The 21529-nt window shown below is 46.5% G+C and overlaps 1 protein-coding gene across 2 annotated transcripts in view; it reads left to right on the forward strand.

The window, feature by feature from the left end:
• The window catches only part of wdr55 (WD repeat domain 55), a 28678-nt gene extending 7655 nt beyond the window's left edge, over nucleotides 1-21023 (forward strand). For both annotated transcript variants that reach the window (XM_052038112.1, XM_052038111.1), the window contains exons 5-8: nucleotides 4469-4648; nucleotides 9472-9571; nucleotides 11222-11391; nucleotides 19205-21023. In XM_052038112.1, coding sequence (XP_051894072.1) covers nucleotides 4469-4648; nucleotides 9472-9571; nucleotides 11222-11391; nucleotides 19205-19541 — 787 coding nt within the window. In that variant the 3' untranslated portion in view covers nucleotides 19542-21023. The remainder of the gene's footprint in view (nucleotides 1-4468; nucleotides 4649-9471; nucleotides 9572-11221; nucleotides 11392-19204) is intronic.
• The last annotated feature ends 506 nt before the right edge of the window (nucleotides 21024-21529 follow it).

Consider the following 21529-nt stretch of genomic DNA (forward strand, 5'->3'; position numbering starts at 1 on the left):
AGTCTTTTGAGGAGGTGACAAAGATCAGGTAGGTTGATTTAGATGCATGGGATCCAGGGTGAATTGCAAGTTTGGATTCAGAACTGGGTTGCCCGTAGAAGACCCAGAGGCAGATGGAGTTTAATCCGGGCAAGTGTGAGGTGCTGCACTTTGGGAGGTCGAATGAAAGGAGAAAGTACACAGTTAATGGTAGGCCCCTTAACAGCATTGAGGTACAGAGGGATCTTGAGGTCCAGGTCCATAGTTCACTGAAAGTGGCTACGCAAGTAGATAAGGTGGTAAAGACGGCGTACGGCACGGCTGCCTTCATTAGTAGGGTATTGAGTAGAAGAGTAAGGAAGTCGTGCTGCAGCTGTATAAAGCTATGGTCAGACCGCACTTGGAGCATTGTGTGCAGTTCTGGGCGCCCCATTACAGGAAGGATGTGGAGACTGTGGAGAGGGTACAGAAGAGGTTCACCAGGATGCTGCCTGGATGAGAGGGTGTGAGCTATAAGGAAAGGTTGGCCAAACTTGGGTTGTTCTCTCTAGAGTGTCGGAGGCTGAGGGGAGACCTGACAGAGGTTTTTAAAATTATGAGAGGCAGAGATAGGGTAGACAGTCAGAATCTGTTCCCCAGGGTAGAAATGTCAAACACCAGAGGACATGCTTTTAAGGTTTGGGGGGGGGAGGGGTGGGGGTTGATGGGGGGAGTTTAAAGGTGTAGTGAAGGGCAAGTTTTTTACACAGTGAGTGGTGGGTACCTAGAATGGGTTACCGGGGGTAGTGGTGGGAGCAGGCAGTTTGGTGGAGTTTAAGAGGGTTTTAGATAGACACATGAATATGAAGGGAATGGAGGGATGTGGATGGTACACAGGAGGAGGACATTTAGTATAAATCGGCATCAAGGTCAGCACAACGTTGTGGGCTGAATGGTCTGTCCCGTGTTGGATGTTCTATGTTCTATACTCTCCAGTGAAATCACATCCTTCCTGTAGTGTGGCAATGACTTCACATGGTGTCCAGCTCTGGCGAACCAACATTTTATAAAGTTGTACCATCACTCCCCCACCCCCCCCCCCCCCCCCCCCCCCCCCCCCCCCGCTTTTGTATTCTGTGCCCCAGCTAATGAAGGGCGGATTCTGGACGTATCCTTCTCCACCCTATCTACCTGTGCTGCCACCTTCCGAGATTCTGTGGAACTGCTGCGAGGTGTTGCATTTTGGGGAGACAAATGAGGGCAGCTGCTTAAACTCCCTCTGTAAATCCTGATAACCATCTTCACTGTCAATGACACCACCCATTGTAGTGTCATCTGCAGACTTCTAACCATGCCCTGTACATTCCAATCCAAATCATTGATATAAATGACAAATAGCAATGGGCCCAGCACCGAGCCCTGGGGAACACCAGTAGTCACGGGCCTCCAGTCTGAGAAACAACCTTCCACCATCACCCTCTGCTTCCTACCATCAAGCCAATTGTACATCCAATTAGCCAGCTCTCCCTGGATCCCATGTGATCTAACCTTCCAGAGCAGCCTGCCATGTGGAAACTTATCAAAGGCCTTACTGAAGTCCATATTGACTATGTCTACCTCCTTGCCCTCATGTACTTTCTTGGTTACTTCAAAAAACTCAATCAAATCCATGAGACGTGATCTCCCACACACAAAGCCATGCTGACTATCCCTAATCAACCCCTGTTTTTACAAATGCTTGTATATCTTATCCCTCTAAATTCCCTCTGGTAACTTAACTACCACAGATATTAGGCTTACAGATCTATAGATCCCAGGTTTTTCTTTGCAGACCTTCTTAACTAAAGGCACATTAGCCACCCACCAGTCTTCTGGCATCTCACCCATCACTGATGAATACCTCGGCCAGGGCTCCCACAATTTCTTCTCCAGCTTCCCACAGTGTTCTTGGATATACCTGATCAGGTCTTGCATATACCTGATCAGGCACTAGAAATTTATCTACCTTCATACGCTTTAAGGCACACAGTAACTCCTCTGCTGTAATGCAAACCATCCCCATCAACTATCTCAAGTTCCAAAGTCTTCATGTCTTTCCCCACGGTAAAAACAGAGGAGAAATACTCATTGAGGGCCTTGCCCACCTCCTGCGGCTTCACACAGAGATATCTACTTTGGTCTCTGAGGGGCGCTATTCTCTCTCTAGTTACTCTTTTTCCTCTAATATAAAATCTCTTTGGATTCTCCTTAATCTTCTCATGCTCCCTTTTTACCCTTCTGATTTCGTCCTTGAGTACACTCCTGCATCCCCTATACTACAGGAGTTCACTAGATCCCAGCTGCCTGTACTTAACCCATGCCGCCTCCTTTTTGCTGACAAGAGCATCAATATCCAGGGTTCCCTACTCCAGCCAGCCTTGCCCTTCACTCTAACAGGAACATGCAGATCCTGAACTCCTGGTATCTCACATTTAAAAGCCTCCCACTTGCCAGACATCCCTTTGCCTGCAAACAACCTACTCCAATCAACTTTATCAAGTTCCTGTTTCACACCGTAAAAATTTGCCTTGCCCCAGTTTAGAACTCTAACTTGTGGACCAGATCTGTCCCTTTCCGTAACAAATTTAAAACTAATAGAACTATGGTCACTGGTCCCAAAGTGCTCCCCCACTGACACCTCAGTCACTTGTCCAGCCCCATTTCCCAAGAGTAGGTCGAGCTTTGCCCTCTCCCTGATAGGGCCTTCAATATATTGCCTGAGGAAACTTTCCGGAACACAATTAACACATTCTACCCCACCTAAGCCCTTAGCACTATGGCAGTCCCAGTCCATGTTAGGAAAGTTAAAATCCCCTGCTATGACAACCCTATTATCCTTACTACTTCCCACAATCTCTTGTAATTCCCGTTGACTATTTAGGGGCCTATAGTACAACCCCAACAATGGGATCATCCCCTTTTATTTCTCAGCTCCACCCATAAAGCCTCACCAGTTGATCCCTCAGTCATTTCATCTCTAACTACTGCTGTGATGTTCTCCTTAATCAGAAATGCAACTCCCCTCCTCTCTTTCCTCCACCTAAAACACCTGTACCCCGGAACGTTAAGCTGCCAGTCCTGTCCCTCCCTGAGCCATGTCTCGATAATGGCCATAATATCCCAGTCCCACATATCTATCCATGCCCTGAGTTCATTCGCCTTACCTGCCAGGCCTCTTGCAGGAGAGACAGGATGTTTGGCGCGCTGGCCTTCACCAGACAGGGCATCTAGTACAGAAGTTGGGATGTTATGTAGCAGTTGTACAAGATGTTGGTGAGGCTGCAGTGGGAGCACTGTGTTGGGTTTTGGTCTCCCTGATGTAGGAAAGCTGCCATTAAGCTGGAAAGACTGCAGCGATTTATGAGGATGTTTCCGGGAGTCGAGGGACTGAGTTGTAGAGAGAGGTTGGGCAGGTTGGGACTTTTTTCATTGCAGTGTAGGAGAATGAGGGGTGATCTTATAGAGGTGTATAAAATCATGAGGGGCATAGGGTGAATGCACACAGTCTTTTTCCCAGGGTTGGGGAATCCAGAACTAGAGGGTGAGAGGGGAGAGATTTAATGGGAACCTGAGGGGCAACTTCTTCACCCAGAGGTTGGTGAGTATATGGAACGAGCTGCCAGAGGAAGTGGGTGAGGCAGGTACATGAACAACATGCAAGGGGTACTTGGATAGGAAGGGTTTAGTGGGATGTGGGCTAGATGTGAACAAATGGGCCTAGCTTAGATGGGCATCTTGGTCAGCATGGACCAGTTGGGCTGAAGGGCCTGTTTCCTTGCTGTATGACTCTACTTGCTGTCCTTCAGTCTTCTGGCATCTCATCCGTGGCCAGTGAAGATTTAAGTATCTCGGTCAGGGCCCAGCTATCCCTTCCTTGCATCCCACAGCAGCCTGGGATATATCTCATCGGGCCCTGGGGATTTACCCACTCCAAACCTAATATCTAATATCTCCTCCCTTTTAATGATAGAATGTTGTAGAAATTCCCTGTTTCCCAAACTGCAATGTCCTTCTCACTAACAGTACTGAAAATAAATTGTTAATCTCCTTTGGCTCTGTACATTTAATCAGATTAAACGTGATCCTCATTTCCATTTATCCATGGCGTTTCATTGGTTTGTTTGATTACGTTTTACTGCAGTATATTTGTAAGTTTTGATTACTTTTGTGTATTGCTCAGTGATCTACCTTTTGTAGCTGAGAATACTTCTCTGCAGTTTTCCTCCCCCCACACACCCCTCCCCCACCCAGGGCCGGCTGCCTCCCTGGGGCCCCCCCTTGGCCCTCCCCCCACCTCTGTCGTGTTATTGTCTTAAAAAATAACAGTGAACAAGTTCGGGAATCGTGTATCACGGACTGCAGACCTCAACAGATTCCCAGCTCCTCCCTTCCCCCTGCCTGACCTTCCTCCCACCACTACCCTCCCCTTCGGTTCACTTTAACTCTGGTGTCTTGTTTTTCTTTCCAACAGTGTTGCTATTAACAGCCTGAAGCTGATCGATGAAAATCTTTTTGCCACGGGAGATGATGATGGCTTATTGAAAGTTTGGGACTTGCGGAAGAAAACCTCTTTCATGGAGATGAAAAACCATGATGATTACATCAGTGACATCACCATTGACCAGAATAAGAAGATCTTGCTTACAACCAGGTATGTGGACAACTTGACTAACCTGAAACACTCTGTGTGGTACTTCTGTCTCTTGGGTGAAAAGATGATGTGTTTGTGCACCCTCCAGAGGCATTCACGCTGTTCTGTTGCAAATGAGATGTTCACGTTGGAGGGTTACGGAGGCTGAAGATCGAGACCGTGAAGGTGGAAGTGGTAAATGTGCCAAGGCTGGAAGCCAGTGTAGTGTAACGATTGGGACGCATGGTTGAACCCATGACTTTGTAAAGCTCCCGTTGCACTGTGTCACAAAAGAGCAGAAGGTTATCTGATGTCCTGGTCCATATTTGTTTTACAGCCAATAATACAGCCAGTATTAGCAAGTGTGATGTATTACTTTAAAAGCCTGAGGGCCGTACACAGCTTCAGTTAGAAAGACTTGGATTCATTGGGGACAGTCAGCATGATTTTGGGAACAGCCATGTCTGACTAACTTACCTAAATTCTCTGAGGAAGTAACAAGCAGGGTTGATGAGGGAGTGTGTTTGAAGCATCAAGGCTTTTTACAAAGTCCCACATGACAGGATAGTCAAAACAAGTGAAAGCCTCTGGGATCCAATGAACTGAGGCAAATAGGAACCAAAATTGGCTCAGTGGTAGGGAACAGGCTGCAGGTGGTTTTGTTACTGTAAGGCTGGTACCAGTGGGTTCCACAGGGCTCAGTACTCCCACGTTTTTTGTAACATACATTAATGATTTTTATCTAAATATTGGGGACTTGATAGGGAAGTTTTCAGCTGATCCAAACTTTGGCCCTGTGGCTGACAGTGAGGAGGAAAGCTTTTGACTGAGAAGGTCTGGTCAGTTGGGCAGAAAAGTGCGAGTTGGGGAAGTGTGACGAGGCAAAGGAATATGCAATAAATGGGAGGATAATTCAGTTCTATACACCGTCCTTTATTCAGAGACCGTGCCCCAGGTTCCAGATTCTGCAGCTCTGGGGGGGGGGGTTGTGGGTGTGGTGACAGCAGGTGTGCGGGAGGTGGGGAAATGTGTGTGAGGGCTCCATCAATGACAGCAGTGGGGAAGTCATGTTTCCTGAAGGAGGACGACACTTCTGAGACACACACATTGAGAGAAAGAAGTGTCAGAAACGGTCCAGGGTAGGATGGAAACTGGTGGCAAAGGTGATAAAATGGCCGAGTTCCACAGGAAGCAGCACCGATGTAGCGGGGAAAGAGTTGGTGAGGAGGAGGTAACTACTCCTCACAGGTAACGAGCGGAGAGAAGTGGATAAACCACCTCAACCTTGTGCTCACCAGTCACATGTGGCAGACACATCTGTACGTGGCAGCACTGTGGAAGTGACCACTTGGGCTGTTGCAGAAGCAACGTCCTATCTTCGTGCTGAGGACACCCCCACCCCCCCCCCCCCCTTGTGTGGCACTACAGTTGTGCTAAATGGGATCGAATAGATCGGCAGCTCAAGGATGGGTATCCCCGAGGCGCTGCAGACCACCTTCAGCAGCAGAAATCTCCAGTGGCACAACCCGTAACCTGGTGGCACAGCAAATCCCTCACTCTCCAATCCGGCCAAGCCAGCTAATCGGCCCGGGTTGTGAAGCCATCTGGGTAAGTGCGTGGACAGGTTTAGAGGGCTGTGAGCCAAACACTGGCAGGTGGGACTAGCTCACTGGGCAAGATGGGCCGAAGAGCCTGTTTCCGTGCTGTATGTCTCTATGACTGCAGAAGGGCATGCTGGGAGCAGCACCACACTGAAAACACAGTGCTGATCTAACGAATCTGCGACTGACAGATCCGGTCAGAGCTTGGCACTCCCACTGTCTCTGCTCATGATGATGGTGGACAGTTCAACCGCTGATGGAGGCACTGAGGGATTCCTCTTGAAATTCCCACTTTTGTTGAAACTGGTCTTTCACATGATATTCAGAAACACCAGAACAGCAAAGGATATTGGACCAGATGTTATTCTGGCTGTCAGACTAGTTGTATCTCTGACTGGCAATGTGGAAGGTACAACCCAATCGTCAGTAAGTGGCACTGTTTGTGTGTGGCACTCGCTCACCAGCAGCCTCCTCGCTCGCTGATGCCCAGTTGGAGTTTTGTCAGGACCACCTGGCTTCAGACTTCATCACAGCCTTGCTGAATTAAATGTAAGACTGTGGATGACACAGGCTGGGTGAGGTTGTGAGGGGTGAGACTGACCATATTGTGTGCAGTTTTAGTCTCCTTGTATGAGGAAGGACTTTCTTCCCATGGGGGGAGTGCAGTGAAGGTTCAACAGAATTGCTGGGATGGTAGGACTGATGTGTGAAGAAAGATTGAGACAATGGGGCTCCGATTGGCTAGAATGTAGAAAACTGAGAGGAGAGAACGGAAGCTTCTAAAATCCACATGGGACTGGACAGACTGGATGCCAAGATGTTCCTGATGGTGGGGAAGTCCAGAACCAGAGGTCACAGCCCAAGGGTTCAGGGTAGGCCATTCTGGACTGGTGCGAGGGAAGATTTCTTCTCCCAGAGAGTGGTAAACCTGTGGAATTCTCACAGAAAGCAGCTGAGGTCAAAACACAAATGTATTCAAGTACAATTTATGGTTCTTATGGCTAAAGTGATGGACGAGGAGCATGAGGAGAAAGCAGGGAAGAGTACCGAACATGGACGTTCAGCTGGGACGGACCTATTCCCACTTCTAATTTCAGTGTTTCTCTGTCTGTGATTGTCAGAGGTCATCCTTCCCAGCTCCAGGATATCACCACAGCAGTTCCTCAGGGCAGTGTCCTGGACCTGCTCATCTAAAGCTGCTTCATCAATAGCCTTCCCTCCATCATAAGGTCAGAAGTGGGGTTGTTCACTGGTGATTGTTCAATGCACAATTCCATTCTCAACTCCTCAGCAAATGAAACGGCTCCCGCCTGCATGCAGCAAGACTTGGGCGACATTCAAGCTTTGGCTGATGAGTGACGAGGAACACGTGCCAGGCAATGGCAGTCTCCAACAGGCAAGAGTTGATCACTCACCCTTGATACTCAATGGCGTTCCATTGCAGAATCAACCACAACAAACACTCTGGGGTCACCACTGACTGGAAGCTCAACTGGACCAGCTGCAACAAGACCATTATTCCGAGAGCTGGGTGTTCTGTTGTGAGTGACTCCTCTTTTGATATCCAAGCCCTTCCACCAACTGCAAAGTACAAGTCAGGAGTGTGACGAAATACTCTGCACTTACCTGGATAAAGGCAGCTCCAACAACTCTCGAGAAGCTCAGCAACATCCAGACCAAACAGCTGGCTTGGGTGGCATCCCGCCCACCAACCTACACGTTCATCCTGCACGGCTGCTGCACTGCTGGGACAGTGTGTGCCACTTACAGAATGTACTGCGGTTACCTGACAAACCCATGGCCTCTGCAACCAAGGACAAGAGCAGCAGATGCTGGGAACATCACCATTTGTAGGTTCCCCTCCTGACCTGGAAATACATGGCTGGTCTTTCACCATCACTGGGTCTAAATGTAGGAACTCCCTCCCCACCAACTGCTGTGGGAGCACCTGTCACCAGCAGGACTCCAGCAGTTCAAGGTGCCTCATCACCACTTTGCCGGGGCAGTTAGGGTGGGGCAATTAATGCTGGCCTTGCCAGTAGTGCTTTCAACCTGAAAATAAATCACGAGAAAAATATATTACTTGGAAAATAAGAATCTTAATGGGGAGTCGTTGCATAGAAAAGGACAGTTCAGCCCCACCAACATTTGCACCCATCTTTGCACTAATCTTACGTGATGGGATCTGGGATTAGAGGACAGTGGTCACATACACACTGCAAATAGAGCGAACTCCTAAACACAGCCGGTACTCGCTCTCCACCCACCTCCTCCCATTCTTCATCCAACACCAGCAGCAGTGCCCTCCAATTCCTTTTCTATTTCATCCAGCTTCTCTTGAATACATCTCTAATATTCACCTCCACCATCACTGTCAGTGGAAACTTCCACATACTCGCTGTTCTCTGGGTAAAGAAGTTTCCTTTGCTTTCTCACTACCTTGCATTAACACCCTCTAAATCTACTGATCCCCAGAGGTGAAACAGTCTCTCTCCATCTGCTTTATAAAAATCTTACATAATTTTGAAGAGCTGCATCAGGTTACCCTTAACAGTAAGAGAACCGGCCTGTTCAGCCTTTCCAGTTGGGTAAACCTCTCAGTTCTGGGGGTCAGCAGTTCCATTCTCTCAGAAAATTAGGTTTTCAGATTCAACGCTCCACTGTTGTCCACATTTAACACAAGTTGTATCCATCCTTGGCTGGACTACATGGCCAGCTGTGGACAGTTCCAGTTTAGACTCAATGGACCAAATGACCAGGCCCTGTGCTTCAATAAACTTCTCTACCTTTCAATTCCATTCCACAATGCCTGATCTGCCTGCACCGCATACAAACTATGCTTCTCACTGTATCTCGGTACATGTGACAATAAACCAACACCCGGTGATGCACCATTGGTGGAAGGAGAATGAGAAGAGGTGGGTGGAGAGCGAGTACCGGCGTGGACCGGCTGTGTTTAGGAGTTCGTTCTGTTTGCACAGTGTATGTGACCACTGTCCTCTAATCCCAGATCCCATCACGTAAGATTAGTGCAAAGATGGGTGCAAATGTTGGTGGGGACTCAGTGGGCTGAACTGTCCTTTTCTATGCAACGACTCCCCATTAAGACATTAAGATTGTTATTTTCCTGCCATGTACTGACTGGTCCAACTGGTCTCTTCTGTACTGAGTGTTCTATATAATTCTATGTCTCTCCCCGTCTCTGCATCTTGACTCTTCACATTGCCCTGTCTGTCTTTCCAGTGGCGATGGTACGATGGGTGTTTTCAACATTAAGAGACGCCGCTTTGAGCTGCAATCGGAGTTTCAGGATGGTGACCTTACATCACTGGCTATAATGAAGGTGAATAGCAGAATTGAAATGTATTCTGATCTAAATACTATCAAACCAAGGGTAAATTCTTATAAGAATATGTGCATTAGGTAAAGCTTTGTAACTACGAAATGCTGAAGGGAAATTGAAGCTGCCTGAAATGCTGAGACAGCTGAAAAGGGAAGATTAAAAAATAACAGATTAAAACTTTTATTTTATTTTAAGCAGTTGCTCACTGAGAGAAAGCAATGGGTAATGTTGACAGGAGTCTTGGTGAGGAGAGGGCATTGTTCTGTGGCTCACTGGCCATCACATTAAATGGATCATCCTCCGTAATCAGCATTGTGTATCAGCATCAGAACTCCGAAATCAGCTTCCCTCCCAACATTCCCTCCGTGGCTCAGGTTCACTCAGCCAATGCCCTGTCCCCTTCACCACCAATACACTGGTACTGCTTCCAACGTAATCCGCTGTGCTCAGTGCTCACGATGTGGTCTCGGCCTCCCTGAAGAGACCAAATGCAGAGTGGGAGACAGTTGTGCAGAGCGTCCTCATTCAGTCTACAAGGATGGTCCTGAACTTCTAGTCGTCTGTCACTTAATCCTTCATCTCGCTCCTCATCTCTCTGTCTCTGCTCTCTGGAACTGTGAGAACAGTCTAACATAAACTTGAGCAGCAGCATGTGACCCTTCGTCTGGCCTTCAGGACTAAACAATAAATTCAACAATTTCAGATAACCAGCTATCCCAGTCTCAGAAATGGCAGGGTTCCCCCTCCACCACCCGCTCAGGCTTTGAGTTCCAGGCTCCCACCACCCTCTGGGTGAAAACAAAGTCCTCATCTCCGCACTGCTGCACTTCCTCTGTAATGGTAACTGAAACACCACGTTCTACATTCTGTTACTGCTTTTCCCTTTGTAATACCTTGATGGACATATTTTGGAATGATCTGTATAGATGGCAAGCAAAACAAAGTTTCTCACTGTATCTTGGTACATGTGACGATACCAAACCAATTACCAAATAATACCTTAAATCTTTAAAACACTTTGTCTATCGCCCCTGATTTTGACCGCTTTGGAAATGGTCCTTCCTATTTACCCAACAACGGTGTTATATAGTTGTATACGTCTCAATTCAGAGCCTCTATTTCAAGGAATATTACTTAGCCAATCTTTCCTCACAGCTACGAATTTCCTGTCCTTATATATCCCCTCTCCTCCCTCTCAAGCCAATTGCCCCATTTCTTTGTTAAGAGCAGAACTGTAAGCAGTACTCAAGTTCTGGCATACTTTCCTGGCTCATACACATTGTGCTTCAGCTAATAAAGGAGAGTATCCCATAAGCTTTTTTAATAACCACTGCCTTTAAGGATCCATGAACATTGACTCCAAGGATCACACCACTGGATATCCTCCGGTTTATTGCATATTCCCTTGGCCTGTTACACTTCTTCGCCCAACTGTCCAGACCGTCCCTATCTCCCTGCAGTCTAAAGCTCCCTTCACATTGTCAACCGCATGTATCATTTATCGAGTCCCCTTCATTTAATCACTTGGTTGGGGGTTGGAGTTGAACAGGGTGGGCTGAGAGAGTGCAGTACTTTCCCACTTAGTAATGAAATTGGAACCAAGGCAGCGTGCTGTATGTTGCTAACTAACTATCCTCTGTTTGTGAATAGAGAGGCAGCAAGGTGGTCTGCAGCTCATCTGAGGGAATGATCTACCTGTTCAACTGGGATGGGTTTGGGGCAACCAGTGATCGATTCTCAGTGCAAAGAGAATCCATTGACTGTGTCGTGCCGATCACAGATAACATTCTTTGTACAGCTTCCATGGATGGAGTCGTCAGGTAAGAAAGCATGTTGGCTACTGTTTACATCCTTCATCCTGCCCATTCCCATCATCCCTGCAGCTGCACCACTGCATGCTTCCCGCCGTGTACCGAGCAGTGTTCACCCACCAGAAAGAGTCAAGAACCTAAGAAATCGGAGCAGAAGTAAGTTCTACCATTTATCGAGATTGATGTTTATCTCAGCACCACTTTTATTCACTATCCCCATATCCCTTGATTTACTTAATATCTAGAAGTCTATTAAACGTGATGTCTGAGCCTCCAGCAGATCTCCAGAGTAGAGAACGACAAAGATTCAGCACCCTCTAAGTGAATTTTTTCTCATCTCAGTCCTAAATGGCCTATGCTTGCTGTGAACTCCTCAGCCAGGGAAACATCATCCCTGTGTGCAGCCTGTCAAACCCTTGCATGCATCAATGAGGTCAACTTTCATTCTTCTAAACTCTAGGTAACACGGTCCCAGTCTACTCAACCTCTCCTCATACCTGTCATCTCTGGAACCAGACTAATGAATCTTTGTGCATTCCCTCAATGGCAAGTATGTCCTCTTTTAGATAAGGAGACCAAAACTGTACACAAAACAATCGTGCGGTCTCACCAAGTACCTATACAACTGTAGTAAGCTATCCCTTTTATTTAAATCCTCTCTAAATAAAGACCGGCGTACCATTTGCCTGCCTAACTTCCTGCAGCTTTCAGTGACGTGTACAAGAACTTTCACGTCCCTTTGAACATCAGCATTTCCCATCCTAACACGATTTAGGAAATACTCAGCATTTCTTCTACCAGTGGATGGTTGGTCACAGTTTTCCACATCTGCCTGTTCCATATTTCATACTTCCATCTTTTCTTATTAAATAGAAAGAAGCCATTGCCACCTTGTTCAAAACCCTGGGATGTAGATAATGAGTTCCATGGGATTTATCAGTTTTCAGGCTCATTAACTTGTAATTTTTTTTTACTAAAACTTATTTATTTTCTTAATTTGCATTGGACAGTTGGTTTTCCGGCATGTTTGGGAGGTTTTTGTGTTTTCCATGAAAATGCACAAAATATTTTTAAATTCTTCTACTACTCCCGGATGGTATGTTGCCTCCTGAGTGCCAGGGTCAGGGATGTCTTGGACTGGGTGCACAGCATTCTGAAGGGGGAGGATGAACAGCCAGAGGTCATGGTACATATTGGTACATAGGGAAGGAGATGAGGTCCTGAAGAGGGAATATAGGGAGCTAGGTAGGAACCTGAAAAGTAGGACCTCAAGGGTAGTAATCTCTGGATTGCTGCCTGTGCCACGTGCCAATGAGGGTAAGAATAGGATGATTTGGCAGATGAATGCATGGCTGAGGAGTTGGTGCAGGGGGCAGGGTTTCAGATTTGTTGATCATTGGGATCTCTTCTGGGGAAGGTAAGACCTGTACAAAAGGGACGGGTTAGACCTGAACTGGAGGGGGAACCAATATTCTTGCGGGCAGGTTTGCTAGAACTGTTGGGGAGGGTTTAAACTAGTTTGGCAGGGGATTGGCAACCAGAGTGATATGTCAGAGCTTGGTGCATTTAGTGTACAAGTAGATGCAGCGTGTAGAGAGACTGTGAGGAAGGATGGGCAGTTGAAAGGGCAAAATTGCAGTCAGTTGGATGGGCTGAAGTGTGTCACTTTAATGCGCGAAGTATCAGGAACAAGGGTGATGAACTTAGAGTGTGGGTAAATAATTGGAACTATGATGTAGTGGCCACTACAGAGACTTGGCTGTCGCAAGGGCAGGAATGGCTGCTGGATGTTCCAGGGTTTAGATGTTTCAAAAGGGACAGGGGCAGAGGTAGGAGGTGGGGGAGTGGCTTTGCTGATCAGGGACAGTATCACAGCTGTAGAAAGGGAGGATGTCCTGGAGGAACCGTCCACTGAGTCAGTGTGGGTGGAAGTCAGAAACAGGAAGGGAGCAATCACTCTATTGGGAGGATTCTACAGACCCCCCCAATAGCAGCAGAGACACTGAGGAGCAGATCAGGAGGCAGATTTTGGAGAGGGGCATGGGTGATTTCAACTTCCCGAATATTGATTGGCACCTCCTTAGTGTAAAGGGGATGGATGGGACAGAGTTTGTTCGGTGTGTACAAGAAGGATTTCTGACACAGTAGGTGGACAGGCCAACTAGAGGAGAGGCCATACTGGTACTAGGCAATGAGCCTGATCAGGTTTCAGATCTCTTGGGGGGAGAGCATTTTGGAGATGGTGACCATAATCTTGACCTTTACCATGGCCTTGGAGAAGAATTGGAGCAAATGATATGAGAATGTATTGAGGGAGGGGGAATTATGCTGTTAGGCAGGAACTTGGGGGCGTAAATTGGGAACAGATGTTCTTGCAGAAGTGCACACTAGAAATGTGGAGGTTGTTTTGGGAGTACTTGCATGGGGTTCTAGCTGGGTTTGTCCCATTGAGGCGGGGTAAGGATAGTAGAGTGAAGGAACTGTGGTTGACAAGATGCATAAAATATCTTGTCCAGAGGAAGAAAGTCAAGAGGAAGAAAGCAGCTTACCTAAGATTTAGAAAGCAAGGATCAGACAGGGCTTTGGAGAGTTACAAGGTAGCCAGGAGGGAGCTTAAGAATGGACATGAGAGCTAGAAGGGGGCATGAGAAGTCCTTGGCGGATAGGGTTAAGGAAAACGCCAAGGTATTCTACATGTATGTGAAGACCAGGAGGATGACTAGAGTGAGGGTAGGACCAATCAGGGATAAAAGAGGAAACGTGCCTGGAGTCGGAAGAGGTAGGGGAGGTCCTTAATGAATACTTTGCTTCAGTATCCACCAGTGAGAGAGATGTTTGTGAGGATGGTGTACGATAGGTTGATACACTCAGGCATGTCGACGTGAGGAAAGAGGATGTACTGGAACTTTTGAAAAACATTAGGGTAGATAAGTCACCGGGGCCAGAAGGGATATATCCAAGGATATTACGGGAAGTGAGGGAAGAGATTGCTGTGCCTTTGGCAATGATCTTTGTGTCAGGAGTAGTGCCAGATGATTGGAGGGTGGCAAATGTTGTTCCTTTGTTTAAGAAAAGTAGGGATAACCCTGGGAATTACAGACCAGTGAGTCTTACTTCAGTGGTGGGCGAATGACTGGAGAAGATTCTTAGAGACAGGATTTATAGGCATTTGGAGAAGCATAGGCTGATTAGGGACAGTCAGCATGGCTTTGTGAGGGGCAGGTCGTGCCTCACGAGCCTGACTGAATTCTTTGAGGATGTGACAAAGCACATTGATGAAGGTAGAGCAGTGGATGTGGTGTACATGGATTTTAGTAAGGCATTTGATAAGGTTCCTTATGGAAGGCTCATTCAGAAAGTCAGGAGGCATGAGATCCAGGGAACCTTGGCTGTGTGGATTCAGAATTGGCTCACCCGTGGAAGACAGAGGGTGGTGGTAGATGGAGCGTATTCTGCCTGGAGGTCAGTAACCAGTGGTGTTCCACAGGGATCTGTTCTGGGACCCCTGCTCTTTGTGATTTTTATAAATGACTTGGATGAGGATGTGGAAGGGTGGGTTAGTAAGTTTGCTGATGACACAAAGGTTGGTGGTGGTGTGGATAATGTAGAAGGTTGCTGTAGATTACAACAGGACATTGAAAGGATGCAGAGCTGGGCTGAGAAGTGGTTGATGGAGTTCAACCCAGAAAAGTGTGAAGTGATACACTTTGGACATTCAAACTTGAAGGCAGAAAACAAGGTTAAAAGCAGGACACTTGGCAGTGTGGAGGAACAGAGGGATCTTGGAGTCCACGTCTGTAGATCTCTCAAGGTTTCTGTGCAGGTTGATAGGGTTGTTAAGAAGGCGTATGGTGTGCTGGCCTTCATTAGTTGGGGTATTGAGTTCAAGAGCCACGAGGTAATGTTGCAGCTCTATAGAACTCTGGTTAGGCCACACTTGGAGTATGGTGTTCAGTTCTGGTCACCTCATCATAGGAAGGATGTGGAAGCTTTCGAGAGGGTGCAGAGGAGATTTACCAGGATGCTGCCTGGATTGGAGAGCATGAAGATAGGTTGAGTGAGCTAGGGCTTTTCTCTTTGGAGAGAAGGAGGATGAGAGATCACAAGATCACAAGATCACAAGATAAGGGAGCAGAAGCAGGCCATTCGGCCCATCGAGTCTGCTCCAAGGAAAAGGGAAAAAGAAATGGGGTGGGAAAAAAAGAGAGAGAAAAAAAAAACTATTCTAATCCCATTTGCCAGCCTTATCCCCATATCCCTTGATACCCTGACTATTTAGATATCTGTCTATCTCCTCCTTGAATACCCCCACTGATCTGGCCTCCACTGCTGTGCGTGGCAAGGAGTTCCACAATTTCACCACCCTCTGGGTAAAGAAACTTCTCCTCATCTCTGTCTTGAAACTGTACCCTCTAATTCTAAGATTGTGCCCTCTGGTCCTGGACACGCCCACCAAGGGAAACAGCCTAGCCACATCTACTCTATCCTTACCTGTCAACATTTTAAATGTCGCTACGAGGTCCCCTCTCATCCTTCTGTACTCCAGCGAGTACAGTCCAAGAGCCGACAAACGCTCATCATACTTAAGCCCTTTCATTCCTGGAATCATTCTCGTAAATCTCCTCTGAACCCTCTCCAACGTCAGCACATCCTTCCTAAGATGCGGGGCCCAAAACTGCGCACAGTATTCCAAATGAGGCCTCACTAGCGCCCCGTAGAGCCTCATCAACACTTCCTTACTTTTATACACTATACCTCTCGAGATGAATGCCAACATAGCATTCGCTTTCTTAACCACCGATCCAACCTGGTGGTTAACTTTTAAGGTATCTTGTATGAGTACCCCCAAGTCCCTTTGTACTACCGCACTATCAATCTTCTCTCCTTCTAGATAATAATCTACCCGCTTATTTCTACTTCCAAAGTGTACAACTGCACATTTCTCAACATTGAATCTCATCTGCCATTTCCTTGCCCATTCTCCTAAACTGTCTAGGTCCCTCTGCATTCTTTCTATTTCCTCTATGCTCCCTACTCCTCCACTTATCTTGGTGTCATCCGCAAACTTAGCCACACAACCATTTATTCCATCATCCAAATCATTGATGTACAAGGTAAAAAGGAGAGGCCCCAACACCGACCCCTGCGGCACACCACTAGTAACCGGTAACCAACCAGAACGAGATCCTTTTATTTCCACCCTTTGCTTCCTGCCAACCAGCCAATTCTCCACCCATTTTGCTACCCTGCCCATAATTCCATGACCTCTCATCTTATTAATCAGTCTCTTGTGAGGCACCTTATCGAAGGCCTTTTGAAAGTCTAAATACACAACATCTACCGCCTCTCCCTTATCCACCCTACCTGTGATTTCTTCAAAAAACTCCAATAGGTTGGTCAGACAGGACCTCCCCTTCACAAAACCATGTTGACTAGGTCCTATCTTGCCTTGCGCCTCTAGGTATTCGGTAACCTCCTCCTTGAGGATAGACTCCAATAATTTTCCCACCACTGACGTCAGACTAATAGGTCTGTAATTGCCTTTGTGCTGCCTCCCACCTTTCTTATACAACGGAACTACATTCGCTACCCTCCAGTCCTCCGGAACCATGCCAGAATCTATCGATTCCTGAAAAATAATCGCCAACGCCTCCGCTATCTCCACAGCCACCTCCTTCAGAACCCGGGGATGCACCTCATCCGGTCCGGGAGACTTATCAGCCTTAAGCCCCTTTAGTTTTCCAAGCACCTTCTCCCTATTAATCTCAATTGAACTCAGCTCCAATTCGTGAGACTCCTGACTAATGGGCACATTGCTTATGTCCTCCACGGTGAAGACCGATGCAAAATATTCATTCAATTCCCTTGCCATCTCACTATCATCCATTATAATACCTCCTGCACCGTTATCAATTGGTCCTATGTCAACCCGTGTCTCTCTTTTATTCCTTATGTATTTAAAAAAAACTCTTAGAATCCTTCCGAATGTTGTCCGCCAGCTTCCTTTCGTAACTCATCTTTGCTTTCCTAATGACCTTCTTAGTTTCTCTCTGCAGATTTTTAAAATCGTTCCAATCTTCTGTTTTCCCACAAATTTTTGCTACTTTGTACGCCGCCCCTTTTGCTTTTATTTTATCCTTCACCTCCCTCGTTATCCACATCTGTGCCTTTTTTCTATTCAAAACCTTTTTTCTTGGAATATATCTGTCCTGCATTGTCCTTATTTCCTGTAGAAATTTCTTCCATTTTTCCTCTGCCGTCCCTCCAGCTAACTTACTCCTCCAATCAATTTGGGCCAACTCATCTCTCATACCTTTGTAATTTCCCTTATTCCACTGAAATATCGATACACCAGTTATCAGCTTCTCCTTCTCAAACTTGAAACTAAACTCAATCATATTGTGATCACTTGTTCCCAGTGGTTCCTTTACCTTTAGTTCCCTAATCACCTCGGGTTCACTACACAGCACCCAATCCAAAACAGCCGATCCCCTGGTGGGCTCCTCAATAAGTTGCTCCAGAAAAACATCCCTTAGACATTCCACAAACTCACTCTCCTGAGTACTACCGCCTTGCTGCATTTCCCAGTCCACCTTCATGTTAAAATCCCCCATAATTATCTTCACATTGTCACTCTGACATGCTTTTTCTATCTCAATCTGCAACTTATGGTCCACTTCCTGACTGCTGTTCGGGGGCCTATATATGACTGCTATTATTGTTCTTTTACCCTTGCTATTTCTCAGCTCCACCCATAAGGATTCCACCTCCTCTGACCCAATGTCCTTCCTTTCTATTGATTTTATATCGCTACTAACCATCATGGCCACACCTCCCCCTCTGCCTACCCTCCTATCCTTCCTATATACTGTATACCCCTTGACATTCAGTTCCCAATCACATCCATCATGAAGCCAGCTCCACCCATAAGGATTCCACCTCCTCTGACCCAATGTCCTTCCTTTCTATTGATTTTATATCGCTACTAACCATCATGGCCACACCTCCCCCTCTGCCTACCCTCCTATCCTTCCTATATACTGTATACCCCTTGACATTCAGTTCCCAATCACATCCATCATGAAGCCACGACTCAGTGATTGCAACGATGACTTGATAGAGGTGTACAAGATGATAAGAGGCATAGATCGAGTGGACAGTTAGAGGCTTTTTCCCAGGGTGGAAATGACTCTCACAAGGGAGCATAATTTTACGGTGATTGGAGGAAGGTATAAGGGGGATGTCAGGGGTAAGTATTTTACACAGAGTGGTGGGTGTGTGGAACACACTGCCGGCAGAGATGGTGGGGGCAGATACATTAGGGACATTTAAGAGACTCATAGATAGATGCATGAATGATAGAGAATGGGGGGCGATGTGGGAGGGAAAGGTTAGATAGATCTTAGAGCAAGATAAAATGTCGGCACAACATCATGGGTTGAAGGGCCTGTGCTGTGCTGTAATGATCTATGTTCTACGTCCTTTGTGTCCATTATACATTCTCCCACCTGTCTTCATGTCCCCTTGCTAATCTTGTATTGAAGTTAAATATCAAAGCTCTTGCAGTCCATCTTTTTGTTTCTCCTTAGTTTAGTCTCACGTTCTATTTCCTCTCTCAATCAATTTCTTCTTCATCCTTGCTGATCCTCACCAAATTATAGTGAGGGCTTAGATGGGATATCTTCATTACTGGGGGCCAGCGTTCAGGAAGAATGTCAAGCCTTTTGTTGGTTGGAAGAATACTTGCAATCATGCCTGGGATGTGAGGCTTCAGTAATGTGTACGTCAGAGGCTCTTGAAATTATGTGTTTGTTCCTCCCAGGGCCGTGAACATTCTTCCCAATCGAGTGATCGGGAGTGTGGGCCAGCACCCTGGGGAGTCCATCGAGCAGATTGCCAAGTCCAGAGAGGGCCATTTCCTTGCCAGCTGTGCTCACGACCAGAAGGTGAAATTTTGGGATGTTTCTAACCTGCATTCAGTCATTGTTGATGACTACAGGAAACGGAAGAAATGCGGGAAGTTGAAATCATTAAGCAAGAAAGCATTTGGCTATGGGCTTGGGAGTGACTTCTTTGCTGATCTTGCCGAGGGAACTACAGAGGGAGAAGAGAACAGCAGTAAGAGTGATGGGGGCTGTGAAGCCCTTGATGAACAGTAGGTTGTGGCTTTCCTGTGCCCTGATCACCTGCAGACTCTGAGAGGATTATGTTACTACATGTGCAACAAAGGCTCGCCTTCCACACAACTTCTGTTCAAATGAGAGGATCCCAGAGTCACATCCTTTAAAAATAGTTTCCATTTCCTTCCTTGTGTAGCAGCTTCTGAAGAGACTTCTATTTGCGAGGTTGTGTTGTTGAACTGACAATGGGGTTGGGTGTGGTCCTGACTCCAGAATCTGTGCTTGACTTCCCCCAACTCAAACCTCCTTTTGGTTGGGCAAGAGGTAAGGCAGTTGGTAATTGTCTGATTTAATCTTTCTCCACAAGGAGCTTGATTATATGAGACCACTATCAAATTAGTTCACTGGACTATTGATCCCACACATCACAATTGGCCATGACTGAAAAGCCACAGTCAAGTTTATTGTCATATGCACATCCATGTGTGCACAGGTGCAATGAAAACCTTACTTGCAGCAGCATCAGATAAGCAACAGTCACAAGAAAAACATAAATGTTGTGTGTCTGATGCTATGTGCCTGTGATGCTGCTGCAAGTAAGTTTTCCAAGACCAATGACTAAAAGATTAAATGGTGGGTTGTGGGCCCAGCTCCCAGTGATGGGTGAGGCCTGAGCTGCCGTATTGTCCAATTCGTTAATGGGCAACGCATAAGCCACCGGGTGCTGGTCAGTACTGGGCCTGTTGCTATGCAGGGGAACTCGGAGATACAGAGTGGACAACTGGAGAATCCCAGCATGAACGGTTGAAAAACTGGCATTTTGGATCGAGGAATATTGACATGAATCAAAGCTCCTCAAAGAGCAGAGTTGCCATCGTCAGTGACTCCATAGATCGAACCATCAAAGGCTGCCCACTGAATGGCAACTCTTGCTTGGTGTCACATGTATGGGCAGTAAGCTCAAAAGGAGGGAGCCAGCAGAACCTGCACTGATTTTGTCATACACTTCTGTCTGATTAAAGGATTTTATAAATTCTGAGAATATTTGCATCATAAGACCAAGAAGTGGGAAGAAACAGACTTTTGGAAGTGTGGTTGCTGGAAATGTGGCAGCGGATTTGCAGACAGAAAACAGCAATGGTGATGATCCATCGTTATGTGATGGCTCTTTATCAAAACGCACATAGCATTCATTAGGTGTGGTGAGTGAATTCATAGCATAAGTAGAAATGGATGGTAGTTGCCAAGTGACCCCAGATTGGGAATTAAGTATTCCAGGCTATTTAACTTTTGGAAAAATGGGAAAGGAGACGGGGTACCTCTAACGTCAAAGAATGGGATAAAGGCAGAAGAAGGAAGGACGCTGCTTCAAAAAAAAATCAGGAGAAAGATCAGAGCTAAGGAACAGCGTGAACCGTTGATGGAAGTTGTCTGTAAGCCCAGAAACAGGCTGCACAGATTGGGAAGTAGCAGATGTACCCTCACCATTTAAGAAAGGAAGGAGAGAGAACAGTTAACAGAAAATGTGGAATTACTATCAAGAAAGTGCGAACAGGCACTTGGAAAATAACAGTATTGGAAGGAAATTGTGTTTTATAAATCCTTTGGGATGTTTTGAGGTTATAACTATAAGAATAGATGAGGGTGTATTTGGATTTTCAGGCCTTTGATATGGTGCTATACATAATTAAATAAATGTGTAATGCAGAATATTGCAGGTGAAGTTCTAGCACGGATTGGGGAATAGGAATAAACAGTTTTGGGTTGGGAGGCTGTGGATCGTGGGGTGCATGGTCAGTTCAGAATCAATATCAGTGACTTGATGAGGGATCAAGTGCAATGTATCCAAGTCTGCTGATGAAACAGCTGGGTGGCAGTGTGGATCATGTGGCGGATGCAGAGAAATATAAAAAGGCTGAGTGAATGGGCAAGGCCACAGTGGATGCACTGGGATGTGGAAACGTGCAGGTTACCTACTTCAGTAGAGAAAAATATTGAGTTGAGCATTTTTGAGATGATCGGGGATG

The sequence above is a fragment of the Pristis pectinata genome, chromosome 24 (genome assembly GCF_009764475.1).
Source record: "Pristis pectinata isolate sPriPec2 chromosome 24, sPriPec2.1.pri, whole genome shotgun sequence".
NCBI classification, from domain to species: domain Eukaryota; kingdom Metazoa; phylum Chordata; class Chondrichthyes; order Rhinopristiformes; family Pristidae; genus Pristis; species Pristis pectinata.